This window comes from Felis catus, chromosome E1 (assembly GCF_018350175.1).
Source record: "Felis catus isolate Fca126 chromosome E1, F.catus_Fca126_mat1.0, whole genome shotgun sequence".
Classification (NCBI taxonomy): Eukaryota; Metazoa; Chordata; class Mammalia; order Carnivora; family Felidae; genus Felis; species Felis catus.
Genome location: NC_058381.1, coordinates 29675362 through 29701892, shown reverse-complemented (window position 1 = coordinate 29701892; position 26531 = coordinate 29675362). Strand labels below are relative to the sequence as shown.

The 26531-nt window shown below is 46.2% G+C and overlaps 1 protein-coding gene and 1 pseudogene across 1 annotated transcript in view; both read left to right on the top strand.

The window, feature by feature from the left end:
• Window positions 1-18989, top strand: part of SCPEP1 (serine carboxypeptidase 1) — a 32101-nt gene extending 13112 nt beyond the window's left edge. Inside the window, exons 6-13 of the mRNA XM_011289112.3 lie at window positions 2719-2791; window positions 8852-8889; window positions 9647-9775; window positions 10366-10459; window positions 11172-11285; window positions 13539-13676; window positions 14610-14773; window positions 18408-18989. Of these exons, the coding sequence (XP_011287414.2) occupies window positions 2719-2791; window positions 8852-8889; window positions 9647-9775; window positions 10366-10459; window positions 11172-11285; window positions 13539-13676; window positions 14610-14773; window positions 18408-18470 (813 nt within the window). The 3' untranslated portion in view covers window positions 18471-18989. The remainder of the gene's footprint in view (window positions 1-2718; window positions 2792-8851; window positions 8890-9646; window positions 9776-10365; window positions 10460-11171; window positions 11286-13538; window positions 13677-14609; window positions 14774-18407) is intronic.
• A 5480-nt stretch (window positions 18990-24469) lies between these two features.
• On the top strand, window positions 24470-24581 carry LOC111557939 (annotated as a pseudogene).
• Window positions 24582-26531: the final 1950 nt, after the last annotated feature.

The following is a 26531-nucleotide window of genomic DNA, read 5'->3' as shown; positions in this document are numbered from 1 at the left end:
GCGTGAAAATTACATGAAACTCAAATTTCAATGCCCACAAATAAAGTTTTATTAGAATTGTTTATTTGTTTACATATTACCTGTAGCTGCTCTAGCGATACAGTGGTAGAACTGAGTAATTGCAACACAGGCTGTTTGGTCTACAAACCCTATAATATTTTAAATTCTGGCTTCACTTTTTAAAAATATTTTATTTATTTACTTATTTATTTATTTGAGAGACATAGCGTGAGTGGGTGAAGGACAGAGGAAGAGGGAGAGAGAAAATCTTAAGCAGGCTCCACGCCCAGCACAGAGCCCCCTGCAGGGCTCAATCCCCTGACCCTGGGATCGTGACCTGAGTCGAAATTAAGAGTTGGATGCTTCTCCCTCTCTCTCTGCCTCTCCCCTGCTCATGTTCTGTCTCTCTTTCTCTGTCAAAAATAAATAAACATTAAAAAAAATTTTAAATAAATAAAAAAGGGGGGCACCTGGGTGGCTCAGTCGTTTGAGTGACCAACTTCGGCCCAGGTCATGATCTCACAGTCTGTGAGTTCGAGCCCCGCATCAGGCTCTGTGGTGACAGCTCAGAGCCTGGAGCCTGTTTTGGATTCTGTGTCTCCCTCTCTCTCTGCCTCTCCCCTGCTCATGTTCTGTCTCTCTCTCTCTGTCAAAAATAAATAAACATTAAAAAAAATTTTATTTTTAAATAATAAAAAAAAAAAAGTCGGATGCTTAACAGACTGAGCCACCCAAGCGCCCCTGTGCACTTCATTTTGCTTCAAATCAGAAAGGACATAATATCTAGACCTAGTCTGATTTTTCCACTGGACTCTTTCGCCTTCCGCCTGCATAGAAAGTTACCTGAGTGGTGTTATCTTCACACTATATGGATGTCTAATTCTTCATCCATCTTTCACCTAATAGTTTTACATCCATTTTTGATTCTCATGTGAGTCAGTAATATCGTTAGGAGTTACAAAATGATGGTTTTCTCCTCTTGTCTTTTTGTTCACATCCATTAGCTGGTATTCTATAAACCGGAACTTTCCCCCATCACCTGGGCTACTTAGGTGACTTATGAAGTAAATTCCTTATGGAAAACCAGATAAATGCATAATTCTTTCTCTGTAATTACTAACATTCAAAGTCAGGATGGTCACTGTGTTCTTATTTTAGATCTCTGAATAGTTTGTGCATGCACTAATTCAAAATTCAAAACATGTAAAAGATACTGGAAAAAATCTCACCCTTGCCTCCCCCTCTCCCCTAAAGCAGCCTCTGTTATTAGTAGCTTCTGTAGCTTTCCAGAGGTATTCTGTGCCTACGTAAGCTAATTCACATACAGTTAACCCTGAACAACATGGGGGTCAGGAGCCATCACCTGCTCATTCAAAAATCCACATACAACTTTGTTTGCTTGTTTGTTTTTCACATATACCTTTTTATTTTTTTTTAATTAAAAAAATTTTTTAATGTTTATTTATTTTGGGGGGGGGCAGGCAGAGAGAGAGGGAGACACAGTCTGAAGCAGGCTCCAGGCTCTGAGTTGTCAGCACAGAGCCCGGTGTGGGGCTTGAACCCACGAACTGTGAGATCATGACCTGTGTCAAAGTAAGATGCTTAACCGGTTGAGCCACCCAGGCGCCCCCACATACAACTTTTTTAAGCAAAAAACGTTTTTTTGTTTGAGACAATGTTATATTAGTTTCAGATGTGCAACATAGTGATTCAGTTTCTCTATAGAAGTAAGTCATGTGATGGAAAATCCACATATAACTTTTGGCTGTCTCAAAACTTAACTGCGCACAGCCTACTATTGACCACAAGCCTGACTGAGAACTTCAACAGTTGATTCACATCGTTCATATATTACGTGTATTCTATACTATATTCTTACAATAAAGTAAGCTAGGAAAGAAACTGCTACTAAGAAATCGTAAGGAAGAGAAAATACATTTATAGTACTTTATTGTAGTTGTTGGGAAAAACCTTTATATGAGTGGACCGGTGCAGTTCAAACCTATTATCAAGGGTCCACTGTATATTCTTTCTTCTCATTTTTATACAAATGATAGTATAGTCCTGAGGCATCCATCCCACCCTCAAGGATCTCCTGAGGAGGCCTGCCACCCCCGCAGTGACTGCCCTGTGGTCAGTGATTGTTGTCCCCAAGCCTCCCACGCCTCCACCCCCAGCACCTTGTGAGGAATCACAGACCTTGGGGGAAAGGGTGCTAGTGACCATCTGAAAGAAAAGGGCTGTACCAGACCCCACACACATCCTGCCAACACTCTTTCAACAACAGTAGAGGGAGGCGCCTGGGTGGCTCAGTTGGTGGAACATCCAACTCTAGATTTCGGCTCAGGTCATGATCTCATGGTTCGTGGGTTCGAGCCTCACATCGGGCTCTGCACTGACAGTGTGGGGCCTGCTCGTGCTCTCTCAAAAATAAATAAATACATATTAAGAAAAAAATCTTAAAAAAAAAAAACAACACCTGGTAGAGAGATGCCCAAACAGTTCTTCCTCACTTTGCATATGGCAGCAGGAAAGAGTTACCCTCGCTCTCTAGTGGGTATCTGAGGTCTTTGGATACCCAAGGGATCTTGGAAAGGATGGGCAAAAGTTTTCTGTGCTTGGCAAAGGTGGTGCATAAAGGCTTGGCCCCCTCCTACTGAGGAAGGGATGGAGGTCATTGGGTTCCCTTGGCAAGGATGTTGACTTCTCTTCTTTCAGGCTGTTCAGCAAGGGACCATCCAGTGCAACTTTGCTGGCGTTGCTTTGGGTGACTCATGGATCTCCCCTATAAGTAAGTACGGAATTTTCATTTCTTCTTTCCCATTCTCTATTCTTCCCTGGGACTTTGGGCTGTGTTGTCCAGATCAGGGAACAAGGCAACAGAATTTTCTGGGTCATTAGAGATGTCAACCCGGAAAGTATTTGCTCCAGGAGTGTCTGAGAAGTTTGAGGATGAGAACTCATTTACGGAGCTCCTACCATGGACCTCTGCCGGCCAGACTGAATTCTCTTATTTGACTCTTTCAACAAAAGAATCAAATTTTATAGTTGAAGACCATCTAAACACTCAGAGAGGAGACGGAATTTGCTCTCTGACACACAGCGTGAGTGGCCTGATCGGGATGCACACCCAGTTCTGTTGGTCATTTGTTCCCCACCACTAGCATGAGGGTTTGGGGTGAAATTCCTGTGTGTTGCTCATATTGGTGGTGAGACAGAGTTTCCATCAGGTTCTGTAGCTCAGGTATGTAGTTTCATAACCTGAGTGTCCTCTTCGGGAGTACAGATAAGAGTTGTTTATGATACAGACATCTGGGGTGTGGCTTCCGACATCTGAAATAGTCACCTTGGTGGGGTTCACTCTAACACAGGATTTCTAAATCTCAGGGCTACTGACATTTTAAGCCACATATTTCTTTGTTGTGGGGACTGTCCTGTGCATTGTTGGATGTTAGCATCTCTACCTGTTAGATGCCAGTCTACCCACCCCAGTGTGATGCACAAAAACACCTCCAGATGTCCCTGGTTGAGAACTACTCTAACCTAACAAAAGGTAACTTCACAGGCAAGACCAAACCACAAAGTTAGAACTTAGAAGAGAAGTTACCCTCTGGAGGAGGGAAGGGAATAAGCTGGAAAGGGACACTAAGGAACTTTCTAGGCTGCCTGTGTTCTATGTCTTCACTGTGGTGGTTGTTACATGGGTGTTTGCATTTACCAAAATTTCTGGGTTTTGTTTTAAGTAGGCTCCACACTCAGCATGGAACCCAGTGTGGAGCTTGAACCCACGACCCTGATTTCTGATTTCTGATGTGTGATTATGCCTCAGTTTTTAAAAATAGTAATTTGTATGGGGACCTGGGTGGCTCAGTCAGTTAAGCGTCCAACTTCGGCTCGGTTCATGGTCTCATGGTTCACGGGCTCCAGCCCCATATCAGGCTCTGTGCTGACAGCTCAGAGCCTGGAGCCTGCTTCAGATTCTGTGTCTCCCTCGCTCTCTGTCCATCCTCCGCTCATGCTCTGTCTCTCCAAATAAATAAATAAACATTAAAAAAAAGAGTAATTTATAAAAAGTAATATTTTTTTCCCTGAAAGGTAGGGATGTGGTTTGTCACAGAGCTGTGTCCCTAATGGATTCGAGATATTCTGATACTACTTGGAATGGTATTTTTTGCCTTTATTCTTGGCATTACCTAGGACTGAAATGGAGCTCTTGAGTTAGCATCAGGAGAAGGGCTGCTATCTGTTTTTCCTTCCTGGGTGGACCTTGTAGGACATCATGACACTGCAGAAGCCTTGATCAGAGACATGAAGCTCACCATCTCACTTAGAATCACACGCTGCTTTCTGCGGTCTCATCATTTTCCTAACAGCGCTCAACACTTGAATGTGTTATGCAAACACATATGACAGCTCCATGGATGGATGCTGTTATTATCACAGTTTTGGAGATGATGAAACTGAGATTCAGAGAGGTTAAGCAATTTTCGTAAAGTCACACAGCTGAAGTCAGTATTCATCTCTAGGCAGCAGGCTCCAGAATCTATGCACTCATCTATTTACACAAGACCAGGAAGTTTAGTCTCATGGCTTCGCAAGTGCTATTCATCCTATCCAAAATCTACCTTTTTTCACCTTGCTGTGACCAGCTTCCCCTTAGAAATCTTGCCAGGGACTCTTGGGTAGCTTAGTCGGTTAAGTGTCTGACTTAGGCTCAGGTCATGATCTCACAATTTGTGAGCTCGAGCCTAGCATCGAGCTCTCTGTGCTCAGCACAGAGCCCGCTTTGGATCCTCTGTCTCCCTCTCTCTCTCTCTACCCCTTCCCCACTGGTTCTTTCTCTCTCTCTCAAGAAAGAAAGAAAAAAGGAAAGAAAAAAGGAAAGGAAGGAAGGAAGGAAGGAAGGAAGGAAGGAAGGAAGGAAGGAGGGAGGGAAGGAAGGAAGAAACCTTCCTGCCCAGATCCCTCCTTTCAGACTTTCAGATCCACTTAAGTTCCACCTTTCCATCCCAGAAGTACTCCTTTTTTTTTTTTAAACAATGTTTATTTATTTATTTGGAGAGAGAGAGAGGAAAACAGAATCCCAAGCAAGTTCTGCACTGTCAGTGCAGAGCTGGACACAGGGGCTCAATCTCACGAACCCTGAGATCATGACCTGAGCCTAAATTAAGAGTCAGACATTTAGCTAAGTGAGCCATCCAGGTGCCCCAGACGTTACTCCTTTTTTGAGAGAAAAATACTGTTAATTTGCATGCACAGTTATGAACTCTTTGCTAGGTAGTAGGTGCAACGTTTTAGGAAAGATGCACAGACGTGTTCTGTGTCTTCAAGATCTCAAGATCTACACAGTTCAAGATGGTAGCCATAGCCGTATGCAACTAAATTTAAATTAATTAAAATACAATAAAAATTTTAATCTTTCAGTTGCACCATCCACATTTCAAGTGTTCCAGTCGCCACACGTGGCTATTGACTTGTTTGGGACCACGTAGATACGGAATATTTCCATTATTGCAGAAAGTCCTGTTGGACATCAGAGGTTGGCAAACTACAGCCTACAAGTTGAGTCTGTCCTGCCACCCATAAGTTTTTTATTGGGACACGGTCACGCCCATTGATTGACATGTTGTCTGTGGCTGCTCGGAGGATGCCACAACAGAGTGGAGTAGTTGCAACAGAGGTCAGCTGGCCTGCAGAGCAAAAAAAAAAATGTTTACTGGTTGTTCCTTTACAGATAAATTTGGTCAGTCCCTGGACTAGATCAAGCAGGGAATGGGACACATTGGAGAATTGCAGACGATTCTGTATGTGAGGAAACTTAAGGCACATGCTTGATAGTTAAGCAGGGGAGGTGAATGATGGCTAGGTCCCGGAGGGCCTGGTATGCCTGCGTTTCCCAGGGTGTGCTCTGAAGGATACGAGTCCTATGAGGTATCACCGTGAGGTGCCACACGGAGGGCTCCAGAGTCAAATAAGTTTTGGAGGTGCTAAATACTGACTCCACCTCTTCAAGGTTTCATAGGCATGTTAGAGACTCTGAGAAGTCCTGCAGGGAAAAAAAATATTTTTTTCTGTTTTGCATAGCCTTAAAGATACTTAACTGAAGAACCACTTTTTCTTCTCTAATACCTAGAGTAAAATCCTGCAGAACTGAGGTTACTTGGAGCATACTTTGAGATGCTTAGCCTTAGGAACTATTGAAGGTTCTTAAGCAAAGGAATGACATATTCAAATGTGCAAGTTGTGGTCCTTGGTACTTTGTTGGCACATGTCAGTGGTACAAGCCTTACCTATAGTTCTGGGAATTGGGAATCATCCAAACTAAGCCCAACTGTTCTCTTTGAGGGCAGGCGTTGTTTTACTCATTTGTTGTTGTTTTTTAATTATTTTATTTTATTTTATTTATTTATTTACTTTTCTTTTGCGGGGGGCAAATGAGTGAGGGGCAGAGAGAGAAGCGGGGCTCACCTGGGGCTCATGTTTTTACCCAAAGCGGGTCTGGAGCTCTCCCAAAGCGGGGCTCGTGCACATCCGACGTGGAGCTCAAACTCACCAACTGTGAGATCATGACCTGAGCCGAAGTCAGATGCTTAATGACTGAGCCATCCAGGCACCCTTTTATTTTATTTTATTTTATTTTATTTTATTTTATTTTATTATTTTATTTTAAATTTATTGTTTACTTTACATCCAAGTTAGTTAGCATATGGTGCAACAATGATTTCAGGAGTAGATTCCTTAAGCCCCTTACCCATTTAGCCCATCCCCCTTCTGCAACCCTTCCAGCAACCCTCTGTTTGTTTTCTATATTTAAGAGTCTCTTATGTTTTGTCCCTCTCCCTGTTTTTGTATTATTTTTGTTTCCCTTCCTTTACGTTCATCTGTTTTGCATCTTAAATTCCTCATATGAGTGAAGTCATATGATATTTCGCTTAGCATAATACCCTCCAGTTCCTCCCACGTAGTTGCAAATGGCAAGATTTCATTCTTTTGGCTTGCCAAGTAATACTTCATTGTATACATATATATGTATGTATGTATATGTGTGTGTATATTATGTGTGTCTATATATAGACACACATATAATATACACACACATATACATACATCACATCTTCTTTATCCATTCATCAGTCAATGGACATATGGGCTCTTTCTATATTTTGGCTATTGTCGCTAGCGCTGCTATAAGCATTGGGGTGCATGTGCCCCTTCGAAACAGCACACCTGTATCCCTTGGATAAATACCTAGTAGTGCAATTGCTGGGTCATAGGGTAGTTCTATTTTTAGTTTTTTGAGGAACCTCTATACTGTTTTCCAGAGTGGCTGCGCCAGTTTTCATTCCCACCAGCAGTACAAAAGAGATCCTCTTTCTCCGCATCCTCGCCAACCTCTGTTGTTGCCTGAGTTGTTAATTTTAGCCATTCTGACAGGTGTGGGGTGGTATCTCATTGTGGTTTTAATTTGTATTTCTCTGATGATGAGTGATGTGGAGCATTTTTTCATGTGTCAGTTGGCCATCTGGATGTCTTCTTTGGAGAAGTGTCTATTCATGTCTTTTGCCCATTTCTTCACTGGATTAATTATTTTTTGGGTGTTGACTTTAATAAGTTCTCTAGATTTTAGACACTAACCCTTTATCTGATATGTCATTTGCAAATATCTTCTCCCATTCCATTGGTTGCCTTTTAGTTTTGCTGATCGTTTCCTTCACTGTGCAGAAGCTTTTTATTTTGATGAGGTCCCAATAGTTCATTTTTGCTTTTGTTTCCCTTGCCTCTGTAGACGTGTGGAGTAAGGAGATGCTGCAGCCGAGGTCAAAGAGGTTTTTGCCTGCTTTCTCCTCGAGGATTTTGATGGCTTCCTGTCTTATATTGAGGTCTTTCATCCATTTTGAGTTTATTTTTGTGAATGGTGTAAGAAAGTGGTCCAGGTTCATTCTTCTGCATGTTGCTGTCCAGTTTTCCCAGCACCGTTTGCTGAAGAGACTGTCTTTATTCCATTGGATAGTCTTTCCTACTTTGTCAAACATTAGTTGGCCATACGTTTGTGGGTCCATTTCTGGGTTCTCTATTCTGTTCCATTGATATGAGTGTCTCTTTTTTGTGCCAGCTTTTTTTATTTTAGAGAGAGAGTGTGTGTGAGCAAGGAAGAGAGAGAGAGAGAGAGGCTCCGTGGTCAGCACAGCGCCTGATGTGGGGCTGGATCCCATGACCCTAGGATGATGACCTGAGCTGAAATCAGGAGTCAGATGCTCAACCAACTGAGCCACCCAGGCTCAGTATCTTTTAAAACTCCTTGCTGGCTTTAGACCCTTAGTAAATTCTCAATATGTTTGTGGAATAGAAAAGAATTGGTTGGCAGTATAGTCATAGACATTGAATTACAAAATCCTTAGTCTTCTTCCTTAATTAGCTCCTTGGCAGAAGCTAGTGTCCCCAAACTGGAGGAGCAAATACAGAGAAGAAATGTGAGGGCGGGGGACATATTTTAAGCTGTCAACATGCCTAGAGGTCTAGCAGAGAGGAACCTGCATACACGCGCACACACACACACACACACACACACACACACACACCCTACCTGTAGGGATGCCATCGCTGGCTATCACTCACTTGCTGGGCCAGTATCAGGTCAAATTAACATGTCATTAGTCCTGAGTCAACAGAAAGACTTCCACATCATCCCACCTCCCAACTCCTGAGACATCAGCCCTGCACGGAGCCTTGAGACCCAAAGCCACCAGGTTTCTTGCATCTGTCTCTGCTTTGGGAGGGAAGCTAATACGGTTTTTCTTTGGGAGGACAGAGCCACGACAAACTTACTTTGTACATATGTGGTTTCCTTTAGATTCGGTGCTCTCCTGGGGACCTTACCTGTACAGCGTGGTGAGTAGATGCATCCCCAACCCTGCACCCACCCTGGTCAGCAGCCTAGCTGGCCTCTTCTGGCTCTGTCTCCAGGAAGAACAGGCTAGCTGAGTTTGCCTGTGAGGTTGACACTGCTCCTTGGGGGCAAAAGAAACATCAGCATAGTTACCCATTTTTCCAGGTACCAGAAACACAATTTTTTAAAAATCCCCCCAACTTTTAATTTTTTTATTATAAAAAATTTTATATATTTTTAATATATATTTTACTATAATTTGTAATACATTTGTAATAAAATATATCTTTTTATTACAAACATTTTCAAATATGCAGAAAAGTGGAAAGATCACTGTGAACACCCAAGTACCCACCATCTAGACTCTTAACATTTTGCCATATTTTTTTCATCAATGACTACGTGACTTAAAACAATACACTTTTTTTGTTGTTGTTAATGTTTATTTATTTTTTAGAGAGAGAGAGACAGAGTGTGAGCAGGGGAGGGGCGGAGACAGAGGGAGATGCAGAATCTGAGCCAGGCTCCGAGCTGACAGCAGAGAGCCTGACGTGGGGCTCGAACTCACGGACCATGAGATCATGACCTGAGTTGAAGTCGGATGCTTAACCAACTGAGCCACCCAGGCGCCCCAACAATATACTTTCATATGTAGTCCCTTTTCTCCCTCCCAGTCTGTTGGCCATCCCTAGCTGTACGTGATGCCAGGTTTGTGTCTCTGAGCAACATGGGCCTTTTCGTTCTCGGTTTGCGTTCTAGTCTCTTCTTGATGACCAAGGTCTGGCAGAGGTGTCTCAAGTTGCAGAGCAAGTCCTGGATGCCGTGAATAAGGAGCACTATGTAGAGGCCACCCAGTTGTGGGGGAAAGCGGAAATGCTCATTGAACAGGTAACGGGATACCCTTGGAGGCAGCCCACTTGCCTTGTTCCCATGGAGGAAGGGCTCCTGGTTGGTGTCGTCGGGATTCGGGTCTTATCCCGAGACTCCCCACGAATCTGAGAGTGATCGCATGCTAAGAGATAAGGCTGATGAGTCTGAGCAGTGACGAGGTCAGAAAGCCACCCAGGCCTGCCAGACCTGCTCGTCCTCGGCTGAGCATATGGACTGTGTAAGAAGCGATGTGTCTTGCCGACATGAACGTCTGGATCCTTGCCAAGCATCGCAGCATCCCAGAAGGGAAGGATGCCGGGCTGAGGACTTGAGTGTGTAGGGCCCTCCGCAGCTCTGTTCTCCCTATAAGCTAACACACGGGCCCTTGTTTTCTCCAGCAACTGAGCTCCCCTCGGACAAGCCGCTCACTACCCCCAGGAGACTCGGCTGACAGCTGGTCTCAGCCCTCGGAGCCGCTGCTCCGATCCAAGCGCATTTACAAAGTTAAAGCTGTCCTTGGATAAGCTGGAGAGCCAGTTGTCTTTCTGTTTTGTAGCCTCGATCGTGGACAAATGAAACAAACAGCCGCATATAATTCTCTGTTTCAGAACACGGATGGGGTGAACTTCTATAACATCTTAACTAAAAGCGCTCCCATGGCTGCGATGGAGTCGAGCCTGGAGTTCACCCAGAGCCACCTAGGTAAGTGGACCTGGAAGTTGCTAGACCCTGTCTGTCTGTCTCTGTACAAGAGGAAATCAATTTTTTTTTTTTTAGCTTTATTGACATAATTTACATACCGTAAATTGCACCCATGTGAAGTGTATGATTCAGTGGTTTTAGTGCATCCACCGGGCTGCACTGTCATAACCACCATCTGGTTCTACCACCATCCACTAATCTACGTCTCCACATATGCCTTCCTGGGGCACTTCATATAAAGGGAACCGTGCAGTGGGTGGTCTCTTGCACCTGGGTTCTTTCACTTAGCATAGTGTCTTGGAACCCAATTTCTGCCCATCAGATTACAACGTCAGTCCCCCTGAAGGCTGGATCGAGTTGTCTTTCAGCTGACCCAGCTTCACTGGATGCCCATACCTGGCATCCTCCCTCCGGGAGAGGCCTATAAAGGCTGCAGGAACCCCTTGATTCCACTTCTTAGCCGATTTCCATTGGCCGTGCTGGAGAAACTCAGTGGCCCCAAAGTACATAAAATGCAGCAAAGTTAATAAAGCATCTCCACTTTCAACGTGTTTCTGGCCTTCTTCCTCCATCTGGGGTGAATTAAGGCGACACTTTTCATTTTCCAGCCGAAAGCCTCCCTCTTAGACACTGTGTCCCAGCACCTTGGGAAAGACATCGTCTTGGTCTTATTTCCAGTCCTTTGAACTCACCGTGTACCAGTTTGTTTTAGTTCATCTTTACCAACGCCACGTGAGACACCTACAACAGGATACCTTAAGTCAGCTCATGAACGGTCCCATCAGGAAGAAGCTCAAAATTATTCCTGAGGATTGCTCCTGGGGAGGTACTTGCGTGACCTAATTAAGTGCCGTTGGTAGGGTTGGGGGGCAACAGAGGTGAATTCAGACGCCTTAATTTGAAGAAAGGGTTTTGTTGATGGGTTGACATGTTGAAGCAGAACAGCTTTACTATCCATGTTTTATAGATGAGCAAAAAAATAGAGAGACAGTAAATAATGCGCCAAAATTGGTTGAGAATAAGAGGGAAGTGGGGAGATGGGGGAAGGAATGAAATGATGGGTTAGGTGTTGATAACTGATAAACCAGATTGTGGATTGATAAGCCAGATTGTGGGCACCTGAGAATCTTCCCGCTGGTTTTACTTTTGTATCAGTTTGAAGTTTCCCGTAATAAACAAAATTGAGATAAAAAAAAAAAAAAAAAAAAAAAGCCATGCCCAAAGCCACAGTTGGTTGTGGGTATGACTTCCAGACCAAGGTCTTTGGGGCAGGTTTTGACCACCTCCCTGGCAGGCCTCCCTGGGTCCTGACGCTGGATGTGGTCTGGGGTCTACCACCTTCTGTTCTGGGGGCCATCTCTGGGGGAAATATTTGGGGTTCTCAGAGACCAGGACCAGGTAGGAAACTTGGATAAGTTCCCGCTCGGTCCTATAGGGAGGCTGTGAGCGAGCGGGACTCCCAGATTCCTGGAGGAGAAACACTCAAGCTGAAGAGGGTTTCCTTTATGTCTGAGTTACCCCAGGGCTATGTCTTTCTAGCGGCTCCTTGATGGCTGCTGAGCCGCTAAGACTCGACCCTGGCCCTTGCTTCCTCCGGGGACGCGGGCCACCCTCCCAACCTAAAGTTAGAAGATTCATCGTAGCCCTGGTGTTTTCATTTCTGCCTCACCCCTTAGAGTTTTCTAGAAATGAGGGGGCGAGTACATTATTTTTAACATTTATTCATTTTTGAGAGAGAGAGACAGCACGAGTGGGGTAGGGACATGGGGCAGAGAGACAGGGAGACACAGAATCGGAAGCAGGCTCCAGGCTCTGAGCTGTCAGCACAGAGCCCAAGGCAGGGCTCGAACTCACAAACCGTGAGATCACGACCTGAGCCAAAGTCAGATGTGTAACCGACTGAGCCACCCAGGCACCAAGGGGCGAGTTAATTAGATCAAATAATAAGAATCTGGTGTCAGAGCATGGGGAAGTACAAGCACGGGGAGCCGTTGAGGACTGAGAATAGAGGTGTGAGCCTTCACAGGAGGCCAGCTTAAAGGTCGAGCCTGCAAGAACACCTTTCCAGCTCAGCCCCTTCAGTTTATCTTTGTGATGACAGCGTTTTCCATCCAGATTCTCTAGCTACAGGGACTCTCACTCCCTGCCCACGTGGCTGGACGGGCAAGGGGACGACATTTTTGTGGACGTTGACTGATAGAAAAAAACTCCTTTTTGGCTCCAGCTGTATCTGTGTATGGTCTGGAAAGGACAAACTCTCTGGAAGTACCCACACCCAGGGTCTTGAGCTCTGGTTTGCAGTTAAGCCCACATGCTTTGGAGTCAGCCAGGCCTGAGCCCAGCCTGCCACTGACTAGCCATTTCCCCCTGAACATGTCTCTGAGCCTCGTGTTCATGAACTCCTGCGCTAGGTTAAGACTCCTCATCTCCTAGGGCTGATGAAGAGGAAGTGGGTTGTTGTTTGTAAAGTGCTTGCTGAAAGCAGCGACTAGCAAATAAAAATTAGTAGCAGCTGTCGTCATTACTTTTACATTCGATGTCATGGTGACGACGGTCAGGAATCCGGTCGCACTGTGGTACCGACCACTTGTTCTCTTGCCAGGGGCTGGTCCTCCTTACAGCCTTACTGAGGGCTCGCTCGGCATTGGTTTAGGTCTGATTTGGCCCCACTTGTTCAGAACTTAGAACTTGGCCCCAGTGTCACTCAGCAAAGGAGGAAAACTATCACTTGCCCAAAAGCAGAGTTTGTTCCTTGAGAGGACGGTGTTTTCTGAAGCTCCCTGTTTGCTCGGGCATGAAGCCCTCTCTGGGTTTCAGTTCCTCCTGAAAAATGATGTCAGCTGTCAGCACGTGCACTGGAGTGAACAGAGCACATTTGCCCGACAGGCTTCATTTTAGGTGACTGGCTCACGGCGGGGGTTTCTGGGCCGGCTGGTGAAGCATTTGTGTTTTCAGCCTCTGTTATGTGGAACGCGGTGGTGCCTTGTGGGTGCCGGAGCCCAGGATGCTCCGGACTGAAAGGTGCCTCTTGTTCGGGCAGGTTGCAAGCTGTTCCCTCTTTCTGCTTCCCCACGTGCAGGCCAGTCTGCCAGTGTCTTCCAGAACATGGAGGGGGACTTCATGAAGCCGGTCATCGGCATTGTGGATGAGTTGCTGGAAGCCGGGGTCAATGTGACCGTGTATAATGGACAGCTCGATCTCATCGTGGACACCATGGGTAGGAACACAGTCCGTGGGGCACGTGGAGGCAGTTAGTTCCATGGGTTGAGCTGGAAGGGAGCCAGCCTCGGACGTGTCGGTCTTGAGGCTGGTGATGTAGAAATGCCAGGAGGAAGGCCACTTCCTGTTATGCCCATGTGCCCTGACCTTGACTTCTTTAAAGAGGACAGAGCTGTGGCCCCTTAGAGAAGCCTGGGCCTGGCAGATTTTTGAGGCCCTTACATATGATGAAAGAAAAGGAGATATTCTCCTGGTCATGGGATAAATGCACCGTGGAACCGAGGGAAAACCCCGTCTCCATGCCCCGTCACAGTAGGTGGTAAGCCCTGCAAGCCGAATTGAAACTAAACCCTATTGACACTAAACCCAGGGGAAATGGGTCCTGTGTGTTTCTGGCTGCAGTAAGACCAGGTGAAGTTCTCAGAACCGGCAGGCAAATCGAGGCACGCAGTCTGACAAGTGTGATGCCTTCACAAGGTCGGCAGGATTAAATATTTCTGCCACTTGTACACCAAGGGCACTAAGGACACTTTGAAAAGGTTCTGTGTTTCTTCCATGAGCTGCTCAGGTGAGCCACATTAGCATCTACTGACCCTCAGACTTCTCAGTCCTCCGGAGAGTCCTGCCACCTGCACAGGTCCCCAGTTTCCTTCCTTCAGAGCATCCAGAGATGGGAGAGTCAGGGGCGAACGTAGCCGGACCTCAGAGCTTCTAAGTGCCTCCCCGTTGTCTTGGGTATCACTGGGGGTTTGCTAGAAATGCAGTCTCAGGCCTCACCCAGCTCCACTGACTCAGAATCTGCATTGTAACGAATCTCGGGATAGGCCTTATGCACATTACAGTTTGGGAAATGTGAAATTATGGGCCCTGGATTTTTGTTTCTACCCCACCCAACTGTTGATGCCAGACCCTTCTTTGTCCCTCCCGCCAGGTCAGGAGGCCTGGATGCGGAAATTGAAGTGGGCCGAACTGCCCAAATTCAATCAGCTGAAGTGGAAGGCCCTGTACAGTGACCCTCAATCTTCTGAAACGTCTGCTTTTGTCAAGTCCTACAAGAACCTGGCTTTCTACTGGATTCTCAGAGCTGGGCACATGGTGAGAGAGAGTCCGGCAGCCTTTGTTGTGGGCTCTCAGCTGTTCTGAGAACAAAGCCACAGGCAGTTGATTATGCGTGGGTGCACTGCCTGTTTCGGCCTTAGAAGAAGTGCTTTGGGCTTGGGAGTATTTTGAAGTCTCTAGTTAATTTTTGCTATTAGTGCTTCATTCCTTTGAGTCTAGAAATTCTCATTTATTTATGTATTATTATTTTTAAGATTTAAAACATTTTTTAAGTAACCTCTACATCCAAGGTGGGGCTCGAACTCCCAACCCTGAGGTCAAGAGTCGTACGCTCTACCAACGAAGCCAGGCGGGCGAACCTGGAAATTCTCATTTAAAAAAGCAAACCCTTCTGAGAGCGTTAAGCTAGGCTCTCTATCCTTTATTCCTTAGTTTAAATGAATTTAGTGTGACTTTCCTTTTCGTTCGTCCTGGGGGAAGAAGGGAGAAGTTGTCTTTCCCTGACATTTTCAGGGAGCAAAACCCAAAGTTCAGTGCTCTGGAAAGCAGAGTCCCAGTGCGTGGTACAAGGTAGGGGGCAGTGTTTTCGAGCAGCGGTAGCTCCAGAATTTCAGTTTGGAAGAGGCTTTCTGTGCAAAGACGAGGCCGCTTCGCTCCTGCATTTCTAAGCGAACACACTATTTTCCCTTAGGTTGTATGTTGACTGAGTGGCTTTCTGTGGGCCGGGGGAGATTATAAAGGGATAAATCCACTGTATACACACACGTGTGCATGCCTGTGCACGGACACCTATGCAGGTACCAGAGGAGAAGGCGCCCTGTGGGTTATGCTTTGGTTTGGCTACTTAAATACAGGGTTTCTCTTCTTCCCAGGATGGTGGTTTCCTGGAGAAGATTCGTTGGGAGGGATGGTAAGGTGCCCTCTGGCCTGCCCTGCCCACTTGGCTCACTTGTGCTTAGGACACACTCCATAGAGAATGAGCTGAGGGGCAGTAGTCTGCTTAGAAAGTGGGTCTAGGGGAGCGCCTGGGTGGCTCAGTTGGTTAAGCGTCTGACTCGTGGTTTCGGTTCAGGTCACGATCTCACGGTTCGTGAGATGAGCCTTGCATCAGGCTCTGCGCTAACAGTTCGGAGCCTGCTTGGGATTCTGTCTCTCCTTCTCTCTCTGTCCCTCCCCCACTCTCTCTATCTCTGTCAAAATAAATAAATAAACTTAAAAAAAAAAAAAAGCAGGCCTGGGAAACTGGTCTTTAAGCTCGGTTTGTACGTGAAGCACATAGTTTGTACATTAAACATACACAGTGTGTTTATTTGGATGGCTGGGGAGGTGATGAGAGAGATTTTGGCAGGGACCTAAGTGCCCCCTCCACGAACCACTCCTCAGGGCTATCAGCTAGGCAGAGAGGAGGTGTAGGAGCAAGGAGGACAGGATGTGCAGGTCCAGAGGAACCTTCAGACCATCGAGGCCGCAGGCACTGGGGAGAGATACCGAGTTAGGTATCTCCCTGTCCTGAAAGCAACAGTCGGGCTGTTGAGGGTCCTAAAGCAAAGGAGTGAAAGTACCAGATTTGTCTAAGAAATAACATTCTAGCAGCAAAGGGCCTGGGACGAGACTGGGGCAAAGAGCCGAGCCGATCAAAGATGCTTTTATAGGGGCGCCTGGGTGGCTGTCGGTTAAGCATCCGACTTGGGCTCAGGTCATGATCTCGTGGTCCGTGAGTTCACACCCCCTGTTGGGCTCTGTGCTGAAAGCTCTGAGCCTGGAGCCTGCTTCGGATTCTGTGTCTCCTTCTCTCTCTGTCCCTCCCCCACTCACAGTCTGTCTGTCTCTCGCTCTCTCAAAAATCTATAAACATTAAGATGTTCTCATAGTGATCCAGAAGGGAGAGAAGTGAGGAATTTGATACAGGAGAATGGTAACTGCCTGTAGAACAGCCAAGTGGGACGCCCATAAGACAACTGAATACATATGCTGTGTTTCTATGACCTGGAGGCCAATTTTTGTTGCGGGAGAGAGAGATTTGGGAGTGGAATATGAAAAAGGCCTGGGACAGGGCCCTGGGAGCCCCAGGGTGTAAGAGGCAGGAGGCGAAAGAAGGACATACAAATTGAGACTTGAGAAGGGGCAGCCGAGAAAGTAGGAGAGAGGCCGGGGACTCGGGCATCCGCCAGGTAGAGGGGCCAGTGGTGCCGCAAGCCGCCACGAACTCAGATAAAGGAGTGACGTGTGGGCTCCTTGGTATCCGTAGTGGTCGTGGCCAGCGATCTCAGTGCAATGGAAAGGACGGAGCAGGTGGATGGGCAGTTTTCCTCCAGAAACCGGAAGGAAGTAGAGCCTGCCCTTTGAAGACACTTGATCTGAAGGGACCATGAACAAGGCCGCAGGACTTGGGGTTAGGACGGCATTTTTGTTAGGGCTTTGAGTATGCTGAGTCCCCTCAATATCAACCAGGAGAAAGCCGGTAGGATGTCTTAGGACACAGAGCTGTGACTGTAGGCCGCATAGGCAGGTGGGAGGGGAAGCAGGAAGGGACGGGCTGCGTGCTGTCAGTGGTGTGTTGGAGTTCAGGCCCGTTTCCTCTGGTTTGTCACCTAGGGAACAAGAGATCAGTTGGGGCAGGCTTAAAATAGTTCTTGGAAACTGTTATTAAGTTCTCTCCAACCACTTCCCCTTTAGTTGATGAAATGTCATTCTGCTATACCCCACTGTGCCTGTGCTTCCTGGGGACCGGGCTGGGAGAGAGGGTCGGGGACAGCAGTGTGCCACAGAGAATCAGGGAGCCATGGAGTTTCAGAACTCGTGCCATCAACTCGACCCTGATCATTGTGGAGGAGAAACTGAGGCCTCCGCCCCTCCCCTTTTTTGATGGTGTGTGGGTAGGAGGTTTATAAAGGAATTACTCGAAAAATCTAAGGGAGAAATGAAAGAAAGTGGAATGTAACAATACAAAAATGGGGTGCCACCCCAAAACAAAGCATCTTGTTTGTTTATTATCTGTTGACAGATTTCCTACTAGCTTCCCTCTTGGCTATTTCATACTCCATTTCCAGTCTGAGATCCTTCCTGCACAGAGCATCCTTTAAAATGTCTAGCACCTTCCCTCTTCCTTGAACAGGCTAGGTGCTGGTAACGTAAGCATGGGTCTTACAAAGAAACCAACCGGGGCGCCTGGGTGGCTCAGTTGGTTAAGCATCCGACTGTGGCTCAGGTCATGATCTCACGGTTCGTGAGTTCGAGCCCCACATCGGGCTCTCTACTGTCAGCGCAGAGTCCACTTTGGATCCTCTGCCTCCCTCTCTCTCCCCCTCCCCCGCTCATTCTCTCTCCCTCCCTTCCTCTCTCTCTCTCTCTCTCTCTCAAATAAGTAAAAACATTAAAAAAGGGGGGAAAAAGGAAACGAAATCAACAGATCAGCCCCAAATGGAGTGGAAGGTTCTTTCCTAAATGCTGACTTCTTTAGATCCCTGTAATCTGACAAGCTTTTGTCCCGTGCAGGGGTCATTTCGCAGACGGGACCCTCCCTTACAGGACGCACTCAGGTGCAGCTGGCCTCTCAGGCTGCTGTCCCAGAGCTGTACTTCCCATGGGAGCAGGGTCTCAGGATGTCGCCCCTGACCCCAGAACCAGGGACAGAACCAGGAGGGCTAACTCGGACCCTGTTCGGCTCTAGGTTCCTTCTGACCAAGGAGACATGGCTCTGAAGATGATGAGGATGGTGACTCAGCAGGAATAGGATGGACCGGAGGTGAGTTGCTTGGCCTTGGGGCACAGGGGCTGAAGCGAGCACCCTGCAGCTGTAGGAGGCACTGCTCTCCCTTGAACCCACTCGCCTGTGCGCGTGAAGTTTCCTGCCCGCTTCTCCAGAGAACAGAATCGCCGCCTCCGTGGCAACTTGGAAATCAGTTCTGCTTCCGAACAAACCTAAGTTGTTTTCTTCTCTGATGGATTTGTTTTCATCAAAATGAAAGGTTGAAATAAGTTAACATGTTTGTATTGTGAAAGTAAATTATGTGGTTTATGGGGGAAAAAAGAGAAAGACAGCTAAACAACAAAATAAACACCCTTTTACTCCCTTCCCCGGGATAAGTTCGGCTGTCAGTTTAGTGTCTGTCTTTGGAAGTCTTTTTTTGCTATATATGCATGTATATTTTTTACAAGAATGGAATCATTACCGTATGTTGTTTTACTGCCTTGTTCACATATCCGTTTGTCCTAAACACCTCTTCATGTCAGTAAAGTTTCTTCTGTAACATTTTTTTTTAATGCTTATTTATTTTTGAAGGAGAGAGAGACAGAGCGTGAGTGGGGGAGGGTCAGAGAGAGAGGGAGACACAGAATCCGAAGCAGGCTCCAGGCTCTGAGCTGTTAGTACAGAGCCTGATGCGGGGCTCGAACTCATGAGCCATGAGATCATGACCCGAGTCGAAGCCAGATGCTCAACTGACTAAGCCATCCAGGCACCCCTTTCTATAACATTTTTAATAGCTGCTGAAGCATTCCATTTTGTGGATGCACCATCATTTATGTACCAAATGCACAACTGTTTCACGTAAGCAATGTCTCCTTTGTCGCTGCTATAAACAGTGCTCTGGTGATTCATCCTGACAGTTATATTTTTATACACATCCTCATTATTTTCTTGCAATAAATTCCTAAAAGCATAACTGTGAAGTCAAAGAATTGGAGCTTTTCTTTAAAATCAAAATGAGGGGCACCTGGGTGGCTCAGTTGGTTGAGCATTCAACTTTTAATTTTGACTCGAGTCATGATCTCACCGTTTGTGAGTTCGAGCCCCGCATCGGGCTCTGGGCTGACAGCACAGAGTCTGCTTGGGATTCTGTCTCTGCCCTCCCCTATGCATGCTCACTTTCTCTCTCTCTCTCTCTCTCTCTCATAATAAATAAATAAAACTTAAAAACTTCTAAAATTTTTTTTGAAGTTTATTTATCTTGAGAGAGAGAGGAGCAGAGAGAGAAGGAGAGAGAAAATCCCAAGCAGGCTCCACACTGACAGCACAGAGCCTGACGTGGGGCTCAAACTCACCAACCGTGAGATCATGACCTGAGCCAAAATCAAGAGTTGGATGCTTAACCTACTGAGCTACCCAGGTGCCTCAGGGTCTTTAATTTTAAAATCCAGGCTTTTAAAGTTTTAGTGTGTGGCTCACGATCTGCAGAAGGGATGTGATAGCCTCTATGCTGATCCTGAAAAGAACACTATTGCCTGTGGTTGCAGGGCTGAGATATTGAAAACCAAACCCAAAGTCTTCCTGCAGCACATAAGGAGAGAGTTATCAGTGGATTATGCCTGCATGACCAGCCCTTTCGGACCTGAGATTAAAACAGGGACACCCCACATTTACCCATGGTTCCCTATTGGAGGGCAAGTGCTCCTGCGTGCCATGGACAAGGAAGACAGGCTTGTCTGTCTGTCAGTTTTGATCCCTCTGGACTCCACCAGTGTTATGTTCTCCTGCGGCTTCTGCTGCATATCCTTTGCTGGAAAAAAATTGAGCTATGAGTATAACTAGTCACCGAGTCTTGTGAGTCCTGGCATTGAATTACAACACAAATTGAATCCCCAACCTCACAGGGAACCTCTGTTTCATTAGTCGTTAGGGGACTAGGGGGCGCCTGGCTGGCTCAGTCAGTAGAGTGTGTGACTCTTGATCTCAAGGTCATGAGTTCAAGCCCCACATTGGGCACGGGGCCTGCTTTAAAAAAATGAAATAGAAGCTAGGGTATTAGTTGGGAAGGAATATGAGTTTGACCATTAGGAAGGGCCGTGTAGACAGATTCCAGTGAAGCTAGGGACAGCGAACCTTTTTTGCCACTTGAAGCAACCTTCTATCCCTGCCTGAGGAAGTTAACGTTCTCCTGCCCTGAGATCCGGTAACCAATCCCAAGATGCCCAAAGCCCTCTTCTTGTGACATTATATTCTCTCTCAACCCACACCCATGGCTTCATGGAAATTCCCTATGATCAGCTCCCTGGGGAGGAAGTCTCGGGCTTGGTTTATAGATAGCTCCACGTAGTGGGCATGCGTCCCCTGAGAATGGACAGCTGTAGCACGAAAGCCCTTCTCAGAACAGCCCTGAAACATGGTCAGGGGAAATCCTCCTAGTGGACAGAACTGGGGACACTGTACCTGTTTGTTCACTTTGCCTGGAAAGAGAGGTGGTCAGAAGAAAGGGTCTGCACCCAAATCATCATTTGGCTGGGTAGTTGCACTTGGAAGGAACACAACTGAAAAATCAAAAGGTCTGAGGAAGAGGTATGAGCATAGACCTCCGAGTGGCAGAATAGGAGGATAACTTGTGTTCCGTGTGAATGCTCACCAAAGCAGAGAGGAAGATTTTAACGATCAGGTGGTTAGGACGACCCATTCCGTAGACATCAGACAGTCTCCTTCCCCAGCAACCTCTGTGAACTCAATACCAATTGAAGTGGCCACTGTGACAGCGATGGAGATTATACATTTGCTACTGGAACATGGACTTGTGCTCACCAAGACTGATCTGGCTATAGCTGCTGCTGAGTGCCTAATCTGCCAACAGAAGGAACTGCACTGAGTCCCTGATACGGCACCATTGCCTGAAGGCGTCAGCCAGCTACCTGGTGTTAAGTTGATTACATTGGACCACTTTCATTATGAAAGAGGCAGCAAGTTGTTCTTACTGGAATTGACACTTGCTCTGGACTTGGATTTGCCTTCCCTGCCTGCAGTGTTTCTGCCAAAACTACCATCTGTGGCCTTACAGCATGTGTCGTCCGCCATCATGCTATTCACAACAAACGAAGCGCAGAAGTGGTTCATGCTCTTGGAATTCACTGATCTGAACCATGTTCCCCATTATCTTAAAGGGACTGCCTTAACACATGGTTGAATGGCTTTTTGAAGATTCAAGTACAGTACCAGGTAGGTGGTGACACCTTGCGGGGCTGGGGCAACGTCCTTCAGTATGCGGTGTATGCTCTAAATCGGCATCCCACGCTTCTCCCATGCTCTAGATTCAGGAGTCCAGGAATCAAGGGATACAAATGAAAGTAACTCCTCACTATCAGCCCAGTAGTCAAATTTTTGCTTGCCATCCCTGCAACTTTAGCCTCTGCTGGTCTAGAAGTCTTAGTGACAAAGGCAGACACGCTTTCATCAGGAGACACAGCAAAGATTGCATTGAACTGGAGCTTGAAGCTGCCATCTGGCGTCTTTGGGCCCTGGATAAACAGGCAAAGTCCAGGCTGGGGTGATTGATCCTGACTATCAAGGGGGAACTGGGTTGCTACTACACAGGATTAAGGAGGGAGAATGCAAGAGATCTTTTGGGGTACCTTGTAGTACACCCATAGCCTCTGGTTAAAGTCAATGGAAAATGGTAATAACCCAATTTAGACTGGTAGTGGCCCAGACCTCGCACAAAGGTTTGGGTCATTCTACCAGTCAAGGAATTATGACCAACTAAGGTGCTCGCCGAAGGCAAAAGAAATATGGAATAAATAGTGAATGATGCTAGTTATTAATACTAGCTGTGACCTCGTGACCTGTTGTAGAACAAAGACTGTAACAGTTATAAGTATTTCTTCCTTATTTTGATGTGAATGTATTATAAATATTAACCAAAATCTTGTAATCTCTTCTCTCAACCCTTTATCATCTAATTTAAGATGTGCTCATAATAGATAACTTTATATGTAAGTATCTAAGTTATAAGATGTCAAAAAAGGAGTATGAATGAATCAGCTAGGAAAAGAATGTACGTTATCCAAAGACAAAAAAGGGACTCTGGTGTTGTTCTGGGGGAGAAAGTCAGCGTGGCTTGGGCCGTGTGGGGGATATTGCGTGGTGTTCCGCAGAAGCGTGATTTTGTTGCTGTCTTTATTTGGAGATTAAACATAGTTTAAGGCACTGTGTACAGGTGCCAAGTCGAAAATGGATGGACTGTGGGGTCTTTGTAATGTTTCTACTTGCCCAGGCCAAATTATATTTCCCAGAATTACCTCTCCTGTATGTTTCTGATTAGAATGGCCCACAAGACTGGAGATTCTCGTGGAGATTTAGAGGATAGAAATGAGGCAGCAGCCAACGTTAGTTCAAATGTGCTGTCATTTATCTGCCGGCTCAGCTCATGAGCAGCTGGGCTTACAACAGTCTGCCTTCCCTTGGACCCTCCTGGAGCTTCTCTGCCTCTTGGGCCCGATGAGTGTGCTTAGGTCTGTGATGAAGACCGAACTGGCATGAGTTTTGTTCCATGGACTGTCCTCATGGACTCCATCTCTTGTTCCTCTTATTTTTGAGAGAGAGCGCGAGCAGGGGAGGGGCAGAGAGAGGAGGAAAGGGGATCCGAAGTGGGCTCTGCACCGACAGCAGAGAGCCTGATGGCGGGGCTCAAACTCATGAACCACGAGCTCGTGACCCGAACTGAAGTCAGACGCTTAACTGACTGAGCCACCCAGGTGCCCCAGGTTGCTGTTGTTCTTTCTCTAGTTAGAGAAAGAACTTTATGTCCATTGTCCCTTCCTGACCGCTTGCCCTGTGGACTTCAGTCTCCAGCATCACATTTTGAAGGCACCAGCCTCAGGAAGACTGCCTACCCAGCTCCCACGCTGCACGAGTCGAATCCCTACACACACACATACACACACATGCACACACACACGCACACACATGTACACACGTGCACATGCATGCACACACACGTGCGTGCGCACAGTTCCGCTTCTCTGATTGAACCTGACTGATACCATAAATTAGATACAATTATTTCTTAATGGATTCAAAGTAGCCCCACAACTGGAATCTGAATATTTGATAAAGGCGCTCTGTTCTGTACAACTTACTCAGCTGCAGAACCCTTGGGTCACATCTTTCCTTCATTGTTGGTATCAACTGCTGCTGAGAAATTTGAAGCCACCTTGACTTTGTATTTTTTACCTTTATAAACAGTTAATTTTATACCTGGATGCTGGACACTTGTTTAATCTTACAAAATGGTAACTTCAGATGGTACATTGATGTGTATAGTCTTGAATTAATTTTGCCTGATATTTAGTGAGCTTTTTGGTTCGTAGGTTTAGATCACCAGTTGAGCAATGTTTTCCACGGCATATGTGAATATTGTTTCAAGCTCTTTTTCCCACTTTTCTGTGCTTCTGTTTTTATTCCAGGGACTTTGTTTTTTCTTTAAAAAAATTTTTTTTATGTTTTATTTTTGAAAGAGAGAGACAGAGTGCAGATGGGGGTGGGGCAGAGAGGGAGGGAGACACAGGATCCAGAGCAGGCTCCAGGCTCTGAGCTGTCCACACAGAGCCACCTAGTCGCCCCATAGGTACTTTTAATCAAGACTGCCATCAGCAGGTGGTAGCCAACGCTACGGCAGTAATCATTTCGCAACTTACAAATGTATTAAATCAATACATTGTACACCTGAAACTCACACAGTCTGTCAGTGATAGCTCAAAAAAAGCTGGGAAAATCAAGGTTGCATCAACATCAGTACTTTGGTTTTCGGTAATATTTGGTCAATTTTTGACGTTTCTGAAGCACTTTTATTTTCTGTAATTCTCTTTCTCCTTATTTCCCCCATTATGCCAGCTGCTGTTCCCCCTTCTTACTGATGTCTTCTCGTCTGCTTCTTCACTTCCTGTTTCGTGGATTTGTGTCTGCTCTAATGTCCTTGAGAGGGAGCAATGCGCAAACCTCTTCTAGTACAAACCTTCCAAAGAATGTTCCTGATTGCTTCCCGGCCTTTTGGCTGAGATCAAGTGTAGTATCTGTTCTAATCAGTTTAATATCTTACACGTCCTGTATCCAAAGAAGGTTCCTCATCTGTCTTTTGTATCTCATGTTAATTTCCTCCATTTTAGTTGATGTTCGGTTTTTCATGTTTGTGTGTTTGCTTTTTGTTTATGTGTACATATCTCTGAATGAGGATAGTTATGGGAATCCTCCAATTCCTGATCCAGTTCATCTGGTTATTTTTTAGATTGTTCACTTAGTTCTTGTTCCAGAATATTTGGTGTTGTGGATGCACATGGTCTATTTAGTCTTCCAGTTGCCTGAGGGAGGTGGAGCTGGGATGTTAGGCAGTAATTATTGGGAACATCTTCCCTGTGGCCAACTAATGGCAGAAAGCACTCGGATTTTGTTGTGTTTCCTGCTTTAGGACAGACCAACCATTTTGCTAAGAAGTTAAGTCAAGAGAGAGCTAGGGACTTATTTGATGGGCATTTTAGTTATCTATTGCTACATAATAAATTACCCAAAAACTGTGACTTAGGACATTTATTATCTGATAGTTTGTGGGGGTCAAGAACCTGGGCATGGCTTACTGAGTCCTCTACGTGAGGGTCCCTCACTAGACTGCCATGAAGGTGTTGGCTAGGGCTGCAGTGGGTGGTCTCGGGGCTCCAGTGGGGAAGGACCAGCTTCCAAGCTCACTCATGAGGTTGCCGGTGAGATTCAGTTCCTCACAGGACTGAGGGCGTCCCGCAGCTACTTGCCATGTGAACCTCTCCACAGAGCAGCTCACCTTGTGGCAGCCTGCGTCATCAGAGCAAGCAAGAGAAGAGTCAGAGTTCAGGCAAGATCAAGGTCACCGTCTTATAACTAATTTCAGAAGTGCTGTCTTATCTTCTTGACCTATTCTGTTCTTCAGGAGCAAGTCAATAACCCAGCCCACACTCAAGCAGAGGAGATTATGCAAGGGCGTGAATGCCAGGAGGTGGACCATCATTGGAACCATTTAGAAGCCAGCTACCATGGTGGTAGCTGTCTTTCCTCACTTCACATCTCTTCTCATCAGGGGCAGGGTCTGTGGAGAAGGCATGGTGACGTGTGGCCTTTTGGGCTCTCCTCACTCCCCACACATGGGGGAAGAATAGGCTCACCAGGGTGTTTTACGTCTCTCTCCCGGCACCTGCCCGACTTGTAGTCCTTCTTACAAGTGCGAGGAGTGTTAGTGCGACCCTGAAGAATTGCATCCACCCACTTTGCACCATGTTTCATTCCTGCCTTGAAAGGGGGAGCTTAGGTGCCTGGGTGGCTCAGTCGGTTAAGCGTCTGACTTCGCCTCAGGTCATGATCTCACAGCTCGTGAGTTCGAGCCCCGCGTTGGGCTCTATGCTGACAGCTCAGGGCCTGGAGCCTGCTCTTCAGATTCTGTGTCTCCCTCTCTCCTGCCCCTCCTCTGATCCCACTCTGTCTCTCTCTCTCTCTCTCTCAAAAATAACTAAACATTTAAAAAAATTAAAAAATTAAAAAAAGAAAGAACAGGCGAGCTTGTCTCAAACCTGCTCATCCTCTGGCAATTTGGTCCAGATTTGCAACATATCACATTCACCACATATCATAGTCGTTGAGCGTTTATTATATACAAGATGCTTTGTATGGATTTGTACATCTTAATCCCCCAGGCTTCTGGAGTACAGTAATTGTTGCCATTTTAAAGAACAGAAGCGGAAGGCTTGGCGAGATCGCATAACTTGGCCACGGCCCCACAGCTATGAGCGGCAAATCCGGGGTGTTAAGGGTGTAACCAGCATATAAAGTTTCAGAGACTGTCAAGCAAACTCATTGTTTGGGGTTTGGTTTCGCAGAGAGGGTGCTTTAAGTTCATCCAAATTCATTTTGCGTACTTGATTCTTAGTGATTACAATGTTGGATTCAGATTCCACCCTTTCCTGCCAAGCACTGTCCTAGGCAGTTTTCCCCTTTCTGTTCTCCTGAGATAAAGATTTAATTATGTCCAGTTTACAGATGAAGAAACTGAGACCCAGAGGTCACACAGCCCATGAG